Raw genomic sequence first — 16,442 nt, forward strand, 5'->3', positions numbered from 1 at the left:
AGCTCCTTGATGAAGCCATGCACAACCCTGCGGTGAACTCTGCCATCACGCTACTTAATTACACTACAGGTACAGACACACAATAACATGCATGCACACATACACTCATATACCCTTTCCTGTTTGTATGTAATCAGTGATATCTAGCCCCAGTGACAGCAGAATACCTTTGATGGATCTCTTTGCACTCAATGTATTGAAAGTACAGAGGGTTATCAAGCATTATTCTTTAACATGTCCTCACAAAACAAGGTTTATAAAATTTCTTTCTCATTGTCTGCCACAGTTGGACAATCTTGATTTCTTTGAACATCATATCATGTCTTCTTTTTTGGGTCTTTTTGTTTTAATTCATCTGTGCACCTGGGAATCAGGCAGACAGCACCTGCCTACCCTGGAAGACAGTTAATGTTGATTAAACACTGCCTATCTGAGCATCCCATCCCATAATTGACTGGCATCTAGCCTCCCTTGACCCACCCCAGCAAGAAAACAAATTTATCTAGCTGCTATCAGCATGGCAGTTTGACACCTCATCCATCTCCTTTCCTCCATTAACACTCGGCTCCTCCATTAACACTCCTCTCTCCCTCTTCTTCTTCATTTCCTTTTTCGCGCGAGGGTATTTTCTCGAAAAGCAGCCACCTCCAGTCCAAACCAAATATCATAACCTTCACTAGTTTTCTTTTTTGGACCCTAGTTCATTTTCAATTTTCCATCATTATTTATCTCCACGGTTGAATCAATACTCTAAGCTTCCTACCTGTCTTCAGCTTTAGCTTTGGCACTAATACCCCTACATTAATTGCTTGGCAGTCCATCGTCTTGTGGAATTAACCAAGAAATGAATGTTTGAAACTGTTTTGAGGATGTAAAATGTCATTCTAAACTGTAGCTGTCTCATTGCTAACAAGTCATTATTATCAAACTCAAAAAAGGAAGTTTCTTTTGCCATGGTTTAACTGATGTTTTGCAAAGCCATGTTGGACACAATTTTCCCCATTGGCGATATAAAAATACATTGCATCCTAAAATGTTCTCTTTATAAAGCAAAACAGGACTGCTCTTCTACTTTACTCTGCTCACAATACTGCACTCTGATTAATAGCAACACAGAGTTTATGACTTACATTCAAGGTAGAAAAAAAAAATTATATAACAACAACCATATCCTGTTATGAACTTTCCACAATGATAAATTCATTCTTTTCAAGAGTTGCAGTAATTGGTTTACCATACCTACATAGCCTGACAGATTATACATACTAGGTATCAACAGACTTTTAAAAAGAAAGTAAAGCTTATCTTGGAAGCCCTTCTAATTTGTATGCATCAAAGCTTCATTTGTTAACCCTGATATGATTTAAGGACAGACTTTTAAAAAGAAAGTAAAGCTTATCTTGGAAGCTCTTCTAATTTATGCATCGAAACTTCATTTGTTAACCCTGATATGATTTAAGGTTTTATGTTCACTGAACCACAAATTTCAACTACCGTTTCCCTTTTGCGGATGAGAACAAATGATTTTTACAAAAATCAGGATTTGACACTACCGGTAATTATTTGAGCATGTGCAGGAGGCTGAAGAGAGGAAATGTAACAGCCAGGATATCAAATACTGGTCTTTCCTGACATCCACATTTTCATCTTGATTTCCACTTGCTAATGATGGTGTTATGATGTCCAATTATAAAATGGCAAACATTTCTGGAATAGTTTTTGCAAACTACTGTTTGGTTTAACTCTTAACTGTCTGGTTGCTGGGCAAAAGTATCCAAATATACCACTTAATGAAAAGTAATTATAATCAGGGGTCTGTTTCATAAAACTTGTTATCAGTGACAAGTTGCCATAGTTGTTACAAGCTTTTGAAATCCATGCATCTGATTGGCTGAGAGCAAATTTGTCATAGAAATGTGGCAGTTGTCACTGATAACAAGTTTCATGAAACAGGGCCCAGATGTGCTGATGAAATAGTGGGCAAGTCGCTGTAAAACCAGAAATATTTGTGGCATGATATTCTCACGTATTGCTACTGGCATTCAATGCATATAGTTTAGGAAATTTCTGGTTTTACAGTATTCAAACCTATGCAACACAGAGAGATAAAAATAACACTCCACCATAAGGTCTTGCCCTCCCAGTCTCCTCATCCCCCCCCCCCCCCCCCCCCCCCCCCCCCCCCCCCCCCCCCCCCCCCCCCCCGAGAAACAAACATGGAAACAAACAACTGGCTGGAGTGCATCTGTGAATCTACAATAATGTTTGTTATACCACTGGTGCAGTTATGCAGGGGTCATCTGCAGAATATCCCTACGTATCATAAACATCTCCATCTTTAAGTGTAAAACATACAGTGAGTTACAGCAGTATACAGTTTTAGCACTGATACATTATTCCCAGCATCATTTGGCATTACAGTCGAACAATGCAAAGGAATGAAGAAGAGCTGAAATGCGACAGAGTTGATATACATACATCCTTTACCTGTTTAATCACTTCACACAAAAGACTTCCCCAATGGTGCACACATCTATTTATTAGAGATTTTACCTTCTTATACAGAACATTTCCTTGTTCATGCTATCACTGGTTTACTCTCTATCCCAGTGATTTTCTGAGATTGTCTTTTTCCTGTCAATTTTGAGGAAAGCGCCAACATAATATTTCTTTTTAACTATCCCGGAATACAGCTCTTTCTGTTCCTCCCTACGCATTTCCTGCTTGTTGGTCATTTCACTGTCACTTAATACCATCCTGGGTTTGAATTATAAGAAACTTGAGCATGTCTATCATCTCCAGTAGACGGAAACTTAGCAGACTGGGTGATGAAAAGTTAATATGATCTCTCCCAGTCAGCCACTGTCAATGGATTTAAAAATGTGAATTCAGTGTCTGATCTCATTCTCAAAATTGTATTCAAGCGGCTTGACAGCATCCTTTTAATTTTTCAATCTGTCGTAAAAGTGATTTGTAAAGGTGTTACATCCTAAACATGGCTGTGTGTCAAAAGAAATGCACACTCACAACAAAAAGAGAAATCTAAAATTTTGTTGAGTCAGTCTAAGAATTTGTGTCTTTCATCTCTGAATTTACGACCTTTTATCCATGAAGCAAATATACCAGTACATGTAAGTTTAAATATAACCACAGGATACACCCATACCTGCACAACTGACAAGTAGAGCCATGCTCTTTCTTCTAACTTTACAGAATAGTAAACGATCCCAGGATGTGGCTAGAGATCTATGTTAACGAAATGTTGATATGTCAACTAGCTTAGACTCTCCAAAGGAGAGCATTTATGTATTCAAGGAAAGACAAAAATACAAGGTGTGCATTATCACATCATGACCGTTTGTTACAGAGACTGAATATCATCCTTGTTGTTCAAGCAACAGGCTGTTTTCTTCCCAGTTCCACGACATTTGCTCCTGTGACAACTGCTCCCTTGAAATATCTGCACGCTAAGCCAAACATAAATTCTACCCACAAACATAAACCCTAACCCTAATCCTCATATAAAACCAAACCTAAAACACTATCACAAGCTAAACCTAACCCTAAGTCCTTGGAGAAAATAAGACCGGAGCAATTGTTGCAGGAGCAATGTCCTGTTACCATTCTACCCTGATATCTGAGTCCCGTAGTGCTTCACAACTGGTGATGTGGTATGACCTCCTAGGGACAAGGTGTAAAGAGAAGGGTGATGTCAGAGGGTTCAAACCAACCTTGTCCATTGTGCTCTGTCCTCTCAAAGAGCGCAAACTTGCGGGGGTTATCAATCAGCTGGAGTTGGGCCAATACATTGCGGATCACATCTTGCGCCGTGGTGTAACACGTGATGTTCAGTTCCTGGATTGTGACAGATGGATGGGTTAGAGAGGGGGAAGGGGTAAAAGGTGAGTTTTAAGGAGGGGAAATGAAGAATTTAGAGGGGCAGGTATGAAAGAGACAAGAGATATGTAGAGTGAGTGTGTGAAAATTGGATATTGTGGGGAGAAGAGAAGATGGGAACAGGAAACAAGGAGAGGGAAGAAAAGTAGAGGAGGAGGGGAAAATAAACAGACATAAATGACAAGTGGTATATCAAGTGGATCAAAAACAAGACAATAGTCTGATTGATATTACATCAGGATACAAACTATAATAACTAGAAACTGGGCATGAGCTGAAAGAAATTATGATGCCATATTAGGTAGGAAAAATAAAGTGACACTGATATGTCCGAAAAATAAAGTGACACTGATATGTCAAAAAAATCCCTTCAACGGTGACTATGTTGTAGCCTTTACGTGCTTCAGTTTGGGACTAAGAGATATCATGTTGCAATCTTTCCTACTTTAATTTCTTTGCGTTACCCTTTGCTGGCCTCACAGACAGTGGGCACATAATGCTCCACGCTGCACAGAACTAGGGGCCTCTTCTCACAATCACATTCATCTACAGCCACTAACTTAGACAAAGTATACCATATGTCTAAAGCAGTATTTTGATATCTATAAATGCCCACTCAGAGAACCACAGCAGCTATGGTCAGAAAGAGGGAGAATATATCTGACAGTAGGAGGGGGATATTTGGTGCATGAGGGCAGATTTGAGGGCAAACCTTCCCCATCTCCACAACCCCCCCCCCCCCCTGCCATAGGAACAACAGTTAAACAGCAGCTGCTGGGTGCATCATCCGCCTCAAAGCGCAGGCCCCAAATAGGAGCTGGCAGGCCGGCTCTGTGGATGATAGCTCACCTTCGCCCTGAATCCATCACATGACAGCAAAAAGACCCCGTTCCTAAATTCCCTCCTGGGTGTCTGCTCTCGAATACAGTCACAGAGTGACATTTTCTCCCAAACTGATGAGCATCAATTGCTCTCAAATACCAATAATCCTGTCCAAACTGGGTCCCTTATTAAAGCCTACATGCTCCCTTGACCATGCTTTCCCAATTTTCATTAAATCCCATCTGAAGATGACCTTTGGTATTTTTAGCATGTAACTACCTTCAAGTTATAATAAGTAGAGGATCAAGAGATTAAGGTCTTTACATTCCTGTCATTTTTTTATGATGTACTAAGAGACTCTGAATATTAACACACTCTGGAAAGAAATGATCAATGTGTCATTGGAACCATGAACATGATATCTTTACTTGCCTCATGAGTTGTTATCTTCAGCTGTACAGTGCCTTCTTTTGTTCTTAGAGACCCATAACCATCATTCTATATTCTATGCCGACTTTGACATACGTATGTACATACATTTCATAACATCACCTCATATGCTCATTCCTATGCAACCCAATCATGGGAGTAATGCAGCAAATACTATAGTTCATGGTTTTGCTACAGGCACAAAGTGAAATTGAGCACACTATGACACAAAAGATTCACAATTTGGCGTGAATTGAGAATTTAACTGTGTGTCACGTAATTTAAAACTGTGATCAACAACTGTTGATGGGTTGAACAGCCCTCCTGAATACATGAGGACAGCCATTCAGCATTATTTCCCCAGACACCTGTGTACACGTCATGCATGTAGCCTCAGCACATCGAGGGCTCACATCCCACCACTCCATTCACAGTCTGAAGGCTGTGGTGGAAACATCACACTCAATTGTTCTTTCTCTACACTTCCCTTGACTGATCTACATCGACACCTGATACAAAAGCCCCCTTAAAGTTGACTCACACGGATCTATTCAATTCATAGGTTTTTCCACCTATCATGCAATCTCTGTCGCCAGTACCACTGGCAAGGTGCACATACTCGTTGCTTTGCGAGTGCCATGGAGTTGATTGTTTAAATGGCTAAAGGCCAACATAGAGCTCTGATTCACAGTAGCAAACTTTAGTAAACAAGCTGCACTCCTAGTCTTGGCTATATCCCTTCATCTATTTCCACTACATCTTTTCTCATGTTAGTTCACTGTTCATTTCACTAAATTTTGCGAGTCAGGTGCTATTTCTGAATTTTAAAACATGTGAAAATACTCATTCTGATCCTGATATGAATGTGATGTGCACATCCGTCCATTGCTGTCCTCCACGATCACAAATTTGTAAAATTGTCAGGAGGTCCCAATTCGCAAAAATGTACACTCGCTAGGTGGTGTACTAGCGGACTGTTGGGACCTCCTGACAATTTTACAAGTGGTTAAATTTGTGATCGTGGAGGACAGCAATGGACGGATGTGCACATCACATTCATATCAGGATCAGAATGAGTATTTTCACATGTTTTAAAATTCAGAAATAGCACCTGACTCACAAAATTTGTGAAAATTAAAACCTCATGAAATACATGGTTTTCATACAGTAGATGCTTTCAAGAAAATTGGACGTGCTACTTCTATCCTTGTCAAAATATGTGAATGTCAGAGACCCCATACCTTTTGAAATATGGCATTTGACTAACTTTTAAATTCCCTTCACGATAGAGAAAATACAGATATTTCTAAATATGCCACTAGCTGTGCATTTAGACATCATACCATCACAATCTGTCTCACTCTCATTAATTCCTAATGAGTTTACACAATCATAGTACAATATACAGCTAGGTTCCTACTGCTTCCTACCATCACATCACTATGAGGGATGCTCAGCAATATGGGAAACCAAAGAAATCAAGAGGGTGTGGATGTAAAGTGAATACTCTCACTAACTACTGAGGACCCATATTTATCAGGAAGGACTGATCATGTCCTAATATTTCACATGTGTGATATTTTTTCCTCTTGGTGTTAGAGGTAAGACAGGATTAGGTATCCAGCAGAATACCCCAAGAATCTGTCAAGATGGAAATGAGTTAGGGTCAAGGAAGGGGAAATTGTGTCATTGATATTCAGTCACTGCTGTCACTGGTCTTCTTGGTTTCTTGGTTGCTCAAATTTGTCATCTTTCTGCTTGGACACTAAATTCTTACACAAGTAGGTATTTGATGATTGAAAACTAAACTACAGATTCTCTCATATGATGAGGTCACTGTGTTGTTGCTTTTTTTTTTGGACACTTAATTTTTCATTAACCAATTTCTTAAAGTGTCATGGGAATAGTCATATAATTGGCTCTGTATGGCGAGGACTTCACATACATGTAGGATTAGTTGTTGCAAAACTAATAGCTACCAACTTCTCATCAAATATGTATAACTCTTTGCTCATCTAATTTTATCTTGAGCTACAGATACGAAGTGTATAAAAAATAATTTTATATCTGCACTAAGGTGCAATTAAAAAACCCCACAAAAAACATGCTATAATCTCGTCAACATAAAGAAGAAAGCAGATGATGTCTGCACACCAGGTTTGGAGAAGGGTTAGTCTTTCTCCAGTCACTCTATCTCATATTTACCTGTGGTGTGGCCTTTGGAAGAAAGAAGGTGGTTCTTCGCTTGTTGGTGTCAATGCTGTGCTCATACTGCTTCAATGTGCTGATGCAGATGTCTGGTAGAGGGCATCCTGTCCTCACACTGACCGGGCGGGCGAGGTTGATGTGGATGGTGATACATCCACTGAACACGGTGCCCTCTTCATTCTGTCACAGCATACATGTAGTATGGGGGAAAGAATTCAATAAACTTTAAAAATATGCAAGACTGAGTGACAACACCAGTATACCACAGCAGAATATTGAAATATGGTGACTTGGATCACAACTAACTGATGGCTGAGAGGGTCACCATGAAACTATATGCCTAGCATACAGAATTATTCATGGCTGGCTATAACAGGACACAACAGTAACTTTTTTTTCTGGTGGCCCATTCAGGCCACTCAAATCTTTAAATCTGGAATCAGGTGGCCTGAAAAAAAAATGTAGTGGCCTCAAATAAATAGAAACATTACAATCCAGTTTGAATCGTAAGTGCCCAATGGGCAACCAAAAAAGAGCCTTTTGGAAATTTAGTGGCCGGACATCAATATTTAGTGGCCCTACTGTTGAGCCCTGTACAAGTAACATACAATGGGCTATACTAAACAATACACAGTACTTAGACAAAAGAGGCAGCAAAATGAAATGTTAGCATACATTGGAATGCTGAAGTATTATATATCAATTGATAGCAATCAATATTACCATTTCATAAAACAAATAATGAATGTGAGCCAATCAGACATTAATGGGAATTTCCTCTTCCAACTTTATGTAACAATGAAACAATCCATATACATGATTTCTGTGTTACATGTGTTTGCCACTGTTCTCAGCTATTTCATTTGTGTCATCAATTCAAATTAGCGCCCAAAATTTCAAGAATTCATTGTTCACAGATACAATCATCTGTATTGCTATTCTCTTTGCTGCGCTAGGCTGATACCAGGACTGATGTTACAATTGATATATAACACATTCCCAAATGATGTCATGTTATTGGAATCTGACTACAGTTAAGTGTCGTTTTTGTGATGCCTAATAACCACACCCAACAAAAGAATACCATGATCCTATTACACAGAAAAAAATAGAATGAATGACAGATTAAAACTTGCATGTCAAGTGAATTATTCATGTGTTACGTCAAATCTGTTTTCATGAGAAAGTTTCTGCCTTCACGTCATAATCTTGATCAAACTAATCTCTTTTTTCTTCATACTGACACATCGCCAAATCATCTAAACTACAGTACATGGATAATTAGCTCTGCTATGTACATTCCCACATGCGCATTATCTCTAGCCCTTCTGCATAATGGTGTGAATAAATGCAGCTTTGTATTTACTTTGTTCTGCAGGATGCCTTCCAACTGCCAAAATCAGGAAGATATAATGATTTTCACACTTGTATGACTTTGGTCTATTCAGATGGTAGAGCCAGCCGAGATTAAACATTGTCTCAATGCTACTGCCAGTCTGTTAACCTTCAAAGTGTGCCACCACTTATGACACAGTGAATTCATGCAAAGAATTCTTTTGTCTACAACTTTTGTGGTCTGCGATAGTCCAGGTGCAGAATACCTGAACATCAGAAATTTACAGCATTACACAGAGAGTGAATGGAAAACTATTATTAGCCTTAAGCTATTTACCCTGACTGCATACCAATACATACTAAGTTTACCAGGACTGCATGTGAGTTTACTTTTAACCAAGGAATTACTTTGAATTCAATTTGGGCAGCAGCTGTGATGGTCAAAACCAAGAACCCTATCTATGCCTCAGAAGCACAGGCTCTACTTTCTCCCCCCCCCCCCCCCCCCCCCCCCCCCCCAAAAAAAAAAAAAATTATTTCTTCTTCTCTATACCGAACTCACTACGCTTGATAAGTGACAAGTAACCTGAATCCAGAACAAAGAGAAAGGGGAACAGCCCTTACTGGACCACACGGTTTCCTCATCATTCTCAGGGGCCACAGACATCAATAACTTCTAGCTCCAGCACATGTCTAATGAGAGCGACATGATGAGGAATTTGGGCAATGATGCACTGGGCAGGAAAATAACATGTGCCTCACTGCTCTACAGGCCAAATCACATTTCCTACACATGCTGTCCTACTAGTAGCCTATGAATGTTATCAATCCCCAATGGCCCCCCTATACCACTCCCAGCCACTCCCCAATTCAAAGGGAATATATACTTTGGAAATCACATGACCAGCCAAAATATGGAATCAGTTTAAATGATCAGAAAAATCATTGGTTTGAGAGAAGAGTCTGGAGAGTTGCGATTTGATTCGCGACAGGAACATAACCAGGGTCAGGGAAAGATGTGAACACAGCTTATTAAAGGGATCATATAGTTTTGGTTGAGACCTAACTTCAGGTTTCTAACATTTTTTGGTGAGATTATGAGAAACCTCTTATGAAATGTGCAAGATCATGTAATTCCAAGAGGAATTCAAAGTTTATTTGATGAAAATTGGTTTTGAAATGGCTGTAATATCATAAACAGAGTGATTCTAATACAAGGTGGGACCCACCTTTTAGTAAGATCACTTTGTTTTGCTTTATTTTTGGATGTCTCAGCCATTCCAAAGCCGATTTTCATCAAATAAACTTCAAATTCCTTTTAGAATGGTATGCTCTGTACTATTTCATAAGTGGTTTCTTGATATCTCGCAAAAAAAGTTAAAAGCCCAATCCTCATCTCCACCAATACTATACCACCCCTTTAAGGCTTTATGAATCCAGCATGGTCATACTCCAGACTTTCATCATCTCCCTTGGTAGGAAGAAGGAAGACCAGAAACTTGTGGAGGAGTGTGACTAATAAAGAGTTTCCTCTGCCAAGGCTGTGGATGATAATTGGATCCTATTTGTGGTACTGTGATGCGGATTTCTAACCCTGACAAGCTGGTTCACAGACTGTCACAAAATCTTTGAATTTTTCTATTGGGTGCCTACAAGTAGTATTCACAATCGATTATCAACTAGGAAATTTCCTTTTGAAAGCAAATTGTTGTAATACAAGCAATGATTTCTGTTGAAACAACCAAAGTGACAAGCACAGACAATTCTACTTAAAAGCCGCAGTACTCTTCTTTCTGTGTTTTTTTTTTTTTTTTTTTTTTTTTTTTTTGTGGGACGGCATGAAATGGTTTTCTGTGAGCAGAATTCACTGTCTTGAAAGTAACATATCAAGCAGTGAGAGAGTCTCGGTATGAGTATGGCTGTAATTGGTTATGATATTCCTCATCTTGAGGGTTTCTACAGAGATCACTTTAGCACAATCATTACCAGCAAAATCCCACAAGCTCACATTTTGTCTACACTGGCATACTGCATCAAAATAGCACAGATTGAATTTAAGCTGAAAATATTCACCCATTCCTTAGTTAGAAGTATAAGCATTTTGCAATTTTCCATTTATTCCATTTGATAGTTTGAATTTAGTCCCTCTCAAGTGAGAGACATTTGCAGAGATATTACAGTGATGACATAATTGGGTTAACAGTGTTGCATATCAGAGCAATTACCCCCTCCCCCTCCCTGCCCCCCCCCCCCCCCCCCCCCAGCTAAATACTGGTTAGTGATAAGGTTAGAGTAAAGATTAGGCTTAGGCAATGCTGCACACTGCCACTGGTCCGACGGTCCCTGACCTGTAAAATCACTGTCGGACCAGTAACTTTTTCAGGAATGAACTAGTAAAAAATGGGCACGACAAAGGCATGACAAGGTTTGCGTCATCTCTACAACACATGCAAAAGTAAGCAAAGAATCTGATAGGAAGAAAGTTGACAGCCATAGAAACCTGGGGAGAAAAGATAATACAAACCAGTGCGAGTGTCTCTGCCCTCGGGAGTGTGTTGAACTTCTCGATCTTGGGTTCCAGCTCTTCTCTTGTCAGGAAGACAAAGCTTTCCATCTCATCCTCCACATCCTAAACACAGATCATGGAATAAAATTGATACACACAGCATTAGCATTCAGTGAAATCATCCCCTTCATCAAACATATTAAAAAAGGTATCACACAATCATACAATTGTACTTCCCCAAAGTTTGAGAACCTCAGCAATATAAAATGGTCCACAAAATTTACCAGAGAACAGTTACCCATATCCAGGTGGATTCTCAGGTACACAGTGACATATTTCAGGACTTACCTTGGCATCACAGAGGTGATCACATCAATGCAACTATAACTAATTTTCAATAGTGAATCTAATTTGAATGTCAGTTTCATTTGTCACTGGCTAATGATTTGATGAAAATCATAAATATTCTACAGCCTATCATCAAAGCTACATTTGTCTCACAAGCATTTGACGGAACTACTATGCACTACTACCAAGCCTAGAATGACCTCATCCATGTGCCTACAAGAGCTATACAGTCATAAGTTATCATTGCGAATGCATATGACTTCAGTATTACTCCAAACATACTCCAAACAGCAGTGGCAGTGTCCGAGATGTAGAAGTAAGGCCTCCGTACCTCATGGTTACACAGGGAAGCACTGAAAGTTTCCTAATGAGAAATTAAAGTCTGAAATGGCTGGAAGAGACGAGCCAGAAAACTTTTTCGGTGCAGCAGCTTGCCACAAAATGCAGCCTATCCTTAACGTCGTGGTACCTATGAGAGAAATCCAGCGAAGTATTTTTAGTTGCTAATGGCAAGAGTTGCTGCAAATTTGTGAATTTCCTCAACTTGTTCAACTGCTCGAAAGTTGTTTCCACCTTGTGCCTGCCCAGTTATCTCATATCCCGGACTATCTTCAGACAAATTGGAGAGGATCACTGAAAAAGGTAAGTTTCAAGCTTCACAAGAAAACAGAAGAATTATTCCTAAAATCATGGGCATATCTAATATCTGTCCCCAAAATTGGAATGGAGACTGTCTCCTGCCAATTACACTTCCACTGCACATCTAATTATTTGGCTCTGTAAAGAAGCAAAGGTATCCAACAAATTCGCCAACTCAACATACGTGCATCTGCCAAATAGGCTGTAATTTACGCATCCCCGCTAGGTGAGGGGTACGAACGGGGCTATATGGCAGGGGTGCAGAGAGAGGTTCAACCTTAGCTTTGATGGTTGTGTCATCATTCATACCTTCTACCTTCTGTACATCAGCAGAAAGTCATAATTGCTTGCCTTATTCATGGCAGAAGTCTTGGCTATGACTGAGGTGATCAAAGAGAAAAGTGTCCTACTCTGACAAGCTTTGTAAGAGTAATTCTACAACACAGAGGCAAATGCATCATCTCTACACACTCAGCTCCCCCCCCCCTTTTTTTTAATGAGAAGGCATCAATCTCCCTGTATGTTCTTCTATCTTCCATCAAATCATAATTTATAATCTAAAAGCAGTATTAAACCTTCAGGTTCTTCTCATTCCACCAAGCAGATTTACAGACGGGAAGACAGTAGTACGTCTGGCTGCTCGTAGAAACAAGGGGGACAGTATCCCCTCTGACATGGCTCCACCCAGGAAGAGAGGAAACTCTGGTTGCATCCCACAGATTGACAAGAACCTTGCATCCAAGCAGCTGTGCATTTCCCTCCACAGCAACAATATTCTACTGACTCTGCGTTGCCTAGTAACAACTAAAAATTTTCAATCTCACTCTGGAATGATCAACAAAAACAATGACACTGCATTATTTTTTTGCTTGTTTGAACCGTGCGGTAATTCTAGAATTTATCCATGCAGCTTTAAATCCTTCCCTTCAGTTTGGTTATACACGCTTGATGTACATACAACCGTTAAAGTCTATGCAACAATTTTCTTTTTTTTTAATGAAGATCTCTAGAAAGCAATATCTGTCCAATAGTCCAACCACCCTTCACTCCTATGCTTTGTCTGCTTCAAATATCTAGTCTAAAAGGTCTAGAATATCTTGCTATTGTGTCGCCTAGGGTCTCTGTATGGCATTTGGACTTTTCCATGCATTACTTAATAATTAGAGGTGTCATTGCTTTCATTCATTGTCACAGACAATGTGCTGCAATGACCAAGGAAGAGAACTTTATATCATTAAATGTTTCCATTCCTATGGTTTCCCATAACAGGATTAATCACTCATACACAACCTATAACTGAATATACCTGCTTCATCTTACCCTCTTGTCATCTTGTCTTTTCATGTAGTCTAAATGATCAGTCCTTCACTTTCTAAGCTTTCACTTTCATTTTTGAAATTTTAGTCTCTGTGGCTATGAATCAGTATTGTACATGGCATGCATAATATTACTAGCACTTACTTTCAAATGCAAGCATTGAGTTTTTGACCTTTGTTTGACAGGCTTAAGAAATCTGATTACCTAAGAATGTCTTATGGCCTTTGATGTAAGACACTTCAGTTCCTCCTATCACATTAATGCCCAGCTGTGCACACCATGTGGTTCTACAACACAGAATGACTCCTACTGGTCTATTTATATCCTACACAAAAGTGTTGTTGAATGATTCTTCACAACATCTTTTTACCTCTGTTTTTGATATACACAGCTACTTCTGTACTAAATCACTGTAATATCTCATGGAAAAAAATAATGTTCGGAATTCAAAGTTTCCTATGCAAAGTTATTGGGAGATGTCTCATTTTTTCTTCCATATATCAAGGTTAACAGATAACTTAGAGTGAGTTCAACAGAGGTAGAATCGACCAAGACAAGAACTGTTGCAAGTCTGTTGCTGTAATTTCATTAATTTCATGTTGACACAACTTTCCCTTTAAGCAAAATTGTCCACAAAATAGAGGAGATTGATGTTGCCTCTGAAACAAACACTAATCAGAAATGGAAATTTCTGTCTGGCATTCTACTGGACTTGGCACAGAATCACCCTATTTTATGAGGCCGATTACTGCCTATTTTCCCCTGGTCCAGAAGTCTAGAAACGCAGACATCTGTGTGAATTCTTTCAGTCTTCTCTACGAAAAAAAAAAAAAAAAAAAAAAAAAAAAGGTACCAAAATCATAGAACAGGTCTCGGGGACTATGCGTATCATCCAATTTCTCGGTTGTACATTAATGTACAAGGGTATAATAACTCTTCTGTAAAGTTGGGGTGAGTTTTGGGATCTGTTCATAACTGTAACTCTGGGGAGTCTGAAATGCTGAGTCTAGCTGATATAGCAACTTACACAAGCATTCACTCACTTGGCATTGGAAGCCAGGATGTAGGTGTAAAGAACAAAGTGAGGGCTATGACGACAAAAAAAAAGAAAAAAGAAAAAAAAAAGTGTTTTGCCCTTGAATTGTTTGCCCTTGTTCAAATCATGGCACTGGTAAACAAGCTCAAAAGTTGGGGAATTTTAGAAGTTTTTGCTTCCTGACAAAAAGATCATTTTCATCAGGATGTGGGAGGAAGAAGTGAGGCTACTAAGGTAGAGAATGCCATAGACACTGTACAGACAGAATGGGGGATGATGGGTGGGGCTGCAGTTTATGGGTGTGGCATCATGCAAATCTAGAACTGCCTTTCTTTAGTTTCACTTAGAAAAGCACCTCACTTTAACCCCTCAAAACCACCATCTCAAAATCCCACTGACTTCACTGGCTTGCAAGCAAGTTGCCACTGATAAGCACAGAGTTAGCTGGAAGAAGGATAGATGATAAAGTCACTCTTTTATGGATGGAGGTATGATATACAGAAAGTTCTGATTGGCAGTTATTTCAGTTCGTGGCTCACTGTGTTCCATAAGTTCAGTCAACTGAAGGTCAGTCAGTTACAGGTCATCCACATAAAAACTGTACTTCATTCTCGTCTTCCATGTCAAATCTGAAGCAAGTGGCCTTATCACTCTCAAGCTAATTATTTTCCTTCCTTCAAGTAATGAGAAGGCAAGACAAAGCATGCTCGATGAAGTACCATCATCAATGCTTTTTGATGGATCTGATTCTTCTTTACGAGGGACAAAAAACATACTCTGTAAGAATGAGTTGCACTACAACTTGAACATGAACTACAGCCCTTCTGAAAACTGACTTAACGATTCTTGCAAAGGTTAAGAGCATATTCTATACAAACTTTAATCTCTTAAGATCCATGATCCATAAGACACAATCATTGGATAAAGAGTGAGAATGCTAGGACCAAATCATCATCCATACACTATATTTTATATCTGCATCAAATCATTTTTCCTTGCGTGTCTAACTAGAACGTACTAGAAAAAATGAACTCAAACCATGCAGTTATTTCTTCGGTGTTATGTACCAATGTCTGTAAACAATGCATCTACAGGATCACTTTCAACACCTTAGTCTATCAGTCCTGTTTACCATGGCAGCAAAGGGGATTAGGAAATTCAATTAACCTTCACACTAGCGAGCAACTTTGGGACTTTCTGCCTGGATAAAGTCCAGCAAACCATTTCCCCATTGTGCAATTATTCATCGTGAGCTTACAACAGAAATGAGTCTCATAGCAAGAAATGTGCAGTTCTACCACTACAAGGATTTGTTGCCTGTAGGTACCTCTTGCTCTAAAGTAACAAACAATATGCTGGCATTCCCCCTGAAAGTATGTTTCTGGGTTAAGTTGTTTTGTGGACTGTGGTAAAAGGCAATGTGGACAAGATTACACCAGTCAGAACATTCAGGGCTGCCAGCATTTGCTTATATCACAATCAGGGAGGTTCCAAAGAGCACTCAGGGAGATTCTTATATCTCATGAATATATCTGATGGGCAAACATAATTCCCATATTACAACAGCCTTTATATTCCTTATCAGGACACAGTAAGATATGATTTCAGGTAGCATCCTACAGAATCAGAAAGACTTAGCAGCTCTGTATTGATATCACACAGCTAAATGCCTACTATACGTTAGAAATTATAGTAACTGGAGTCTGATAGACAGAATGTATAAAGATTTTGGTGGACATGACGAACAATTCTAAAATTAAATCTTATCAAAAATAGAATACGTGGTTTCTTGAAATATGAATTTAATGACATCTGAAGATCGTAACAAAAATGTCCAACCACATCACAACACTCCCCCCAAAAGAAGGGAAAGCAGATAAAATTGCAATGATTGTGTAGAAAGTA

At 39.2% G+C, this 16,442-nt stretch overlaps 1 protein-coding gene across 6 annotated transcripts in view; it reads right to left on the bottom strand.

Annotated features, from left to right (window-relative positions):
* LOC139743856 (ras association domain-containing protein 1-like) overlaps window positions 1–16,442 on the bottom strand; it is a 71,062-nt gene that overhangs the window by 6,483 nt on the left and 48,137 nt on the right. For all 6 annotated transcript variants that reach the window (XM_071654313.1, XM_071654314.1, XM_071654312.1 and 3 more), the window contains 3 exons: window positions 11,216–11,320; window positions 7,354–7,536; window positions 3,732–3,855 (listed from right to left, as the gene is read on the bottom strand). In XM_071654313.1, coding sequence (XP_071510414.1) covers window positions 3,732–3,855; window positions 7,354–7,536; window positions 11,216–11,320 — 412 coding nt within the window. The remainder of the gene's footprint in view (window positions 1–3,731; window positions 3,856–7,353; window positions 7,537–11,215; window positions 11,321–16,442) is intronic.

The sequence above is a fragment of the Diadema antillarum genome, unplaced genomic scaffold (genome assembly GCF_040938485.1).
Source record: "Diadema antillarum isolate AM-2024a unplaced genomic scaffold, OU_Dant_1.0 seq00001116_RagTag, whole genome shotgun sequence".
NCBI lineage: Eukaryota > Metazoa > Echinodermata > Echinoidea > Diadematoida > Diadematidae > Diadema > Diadema antillarum.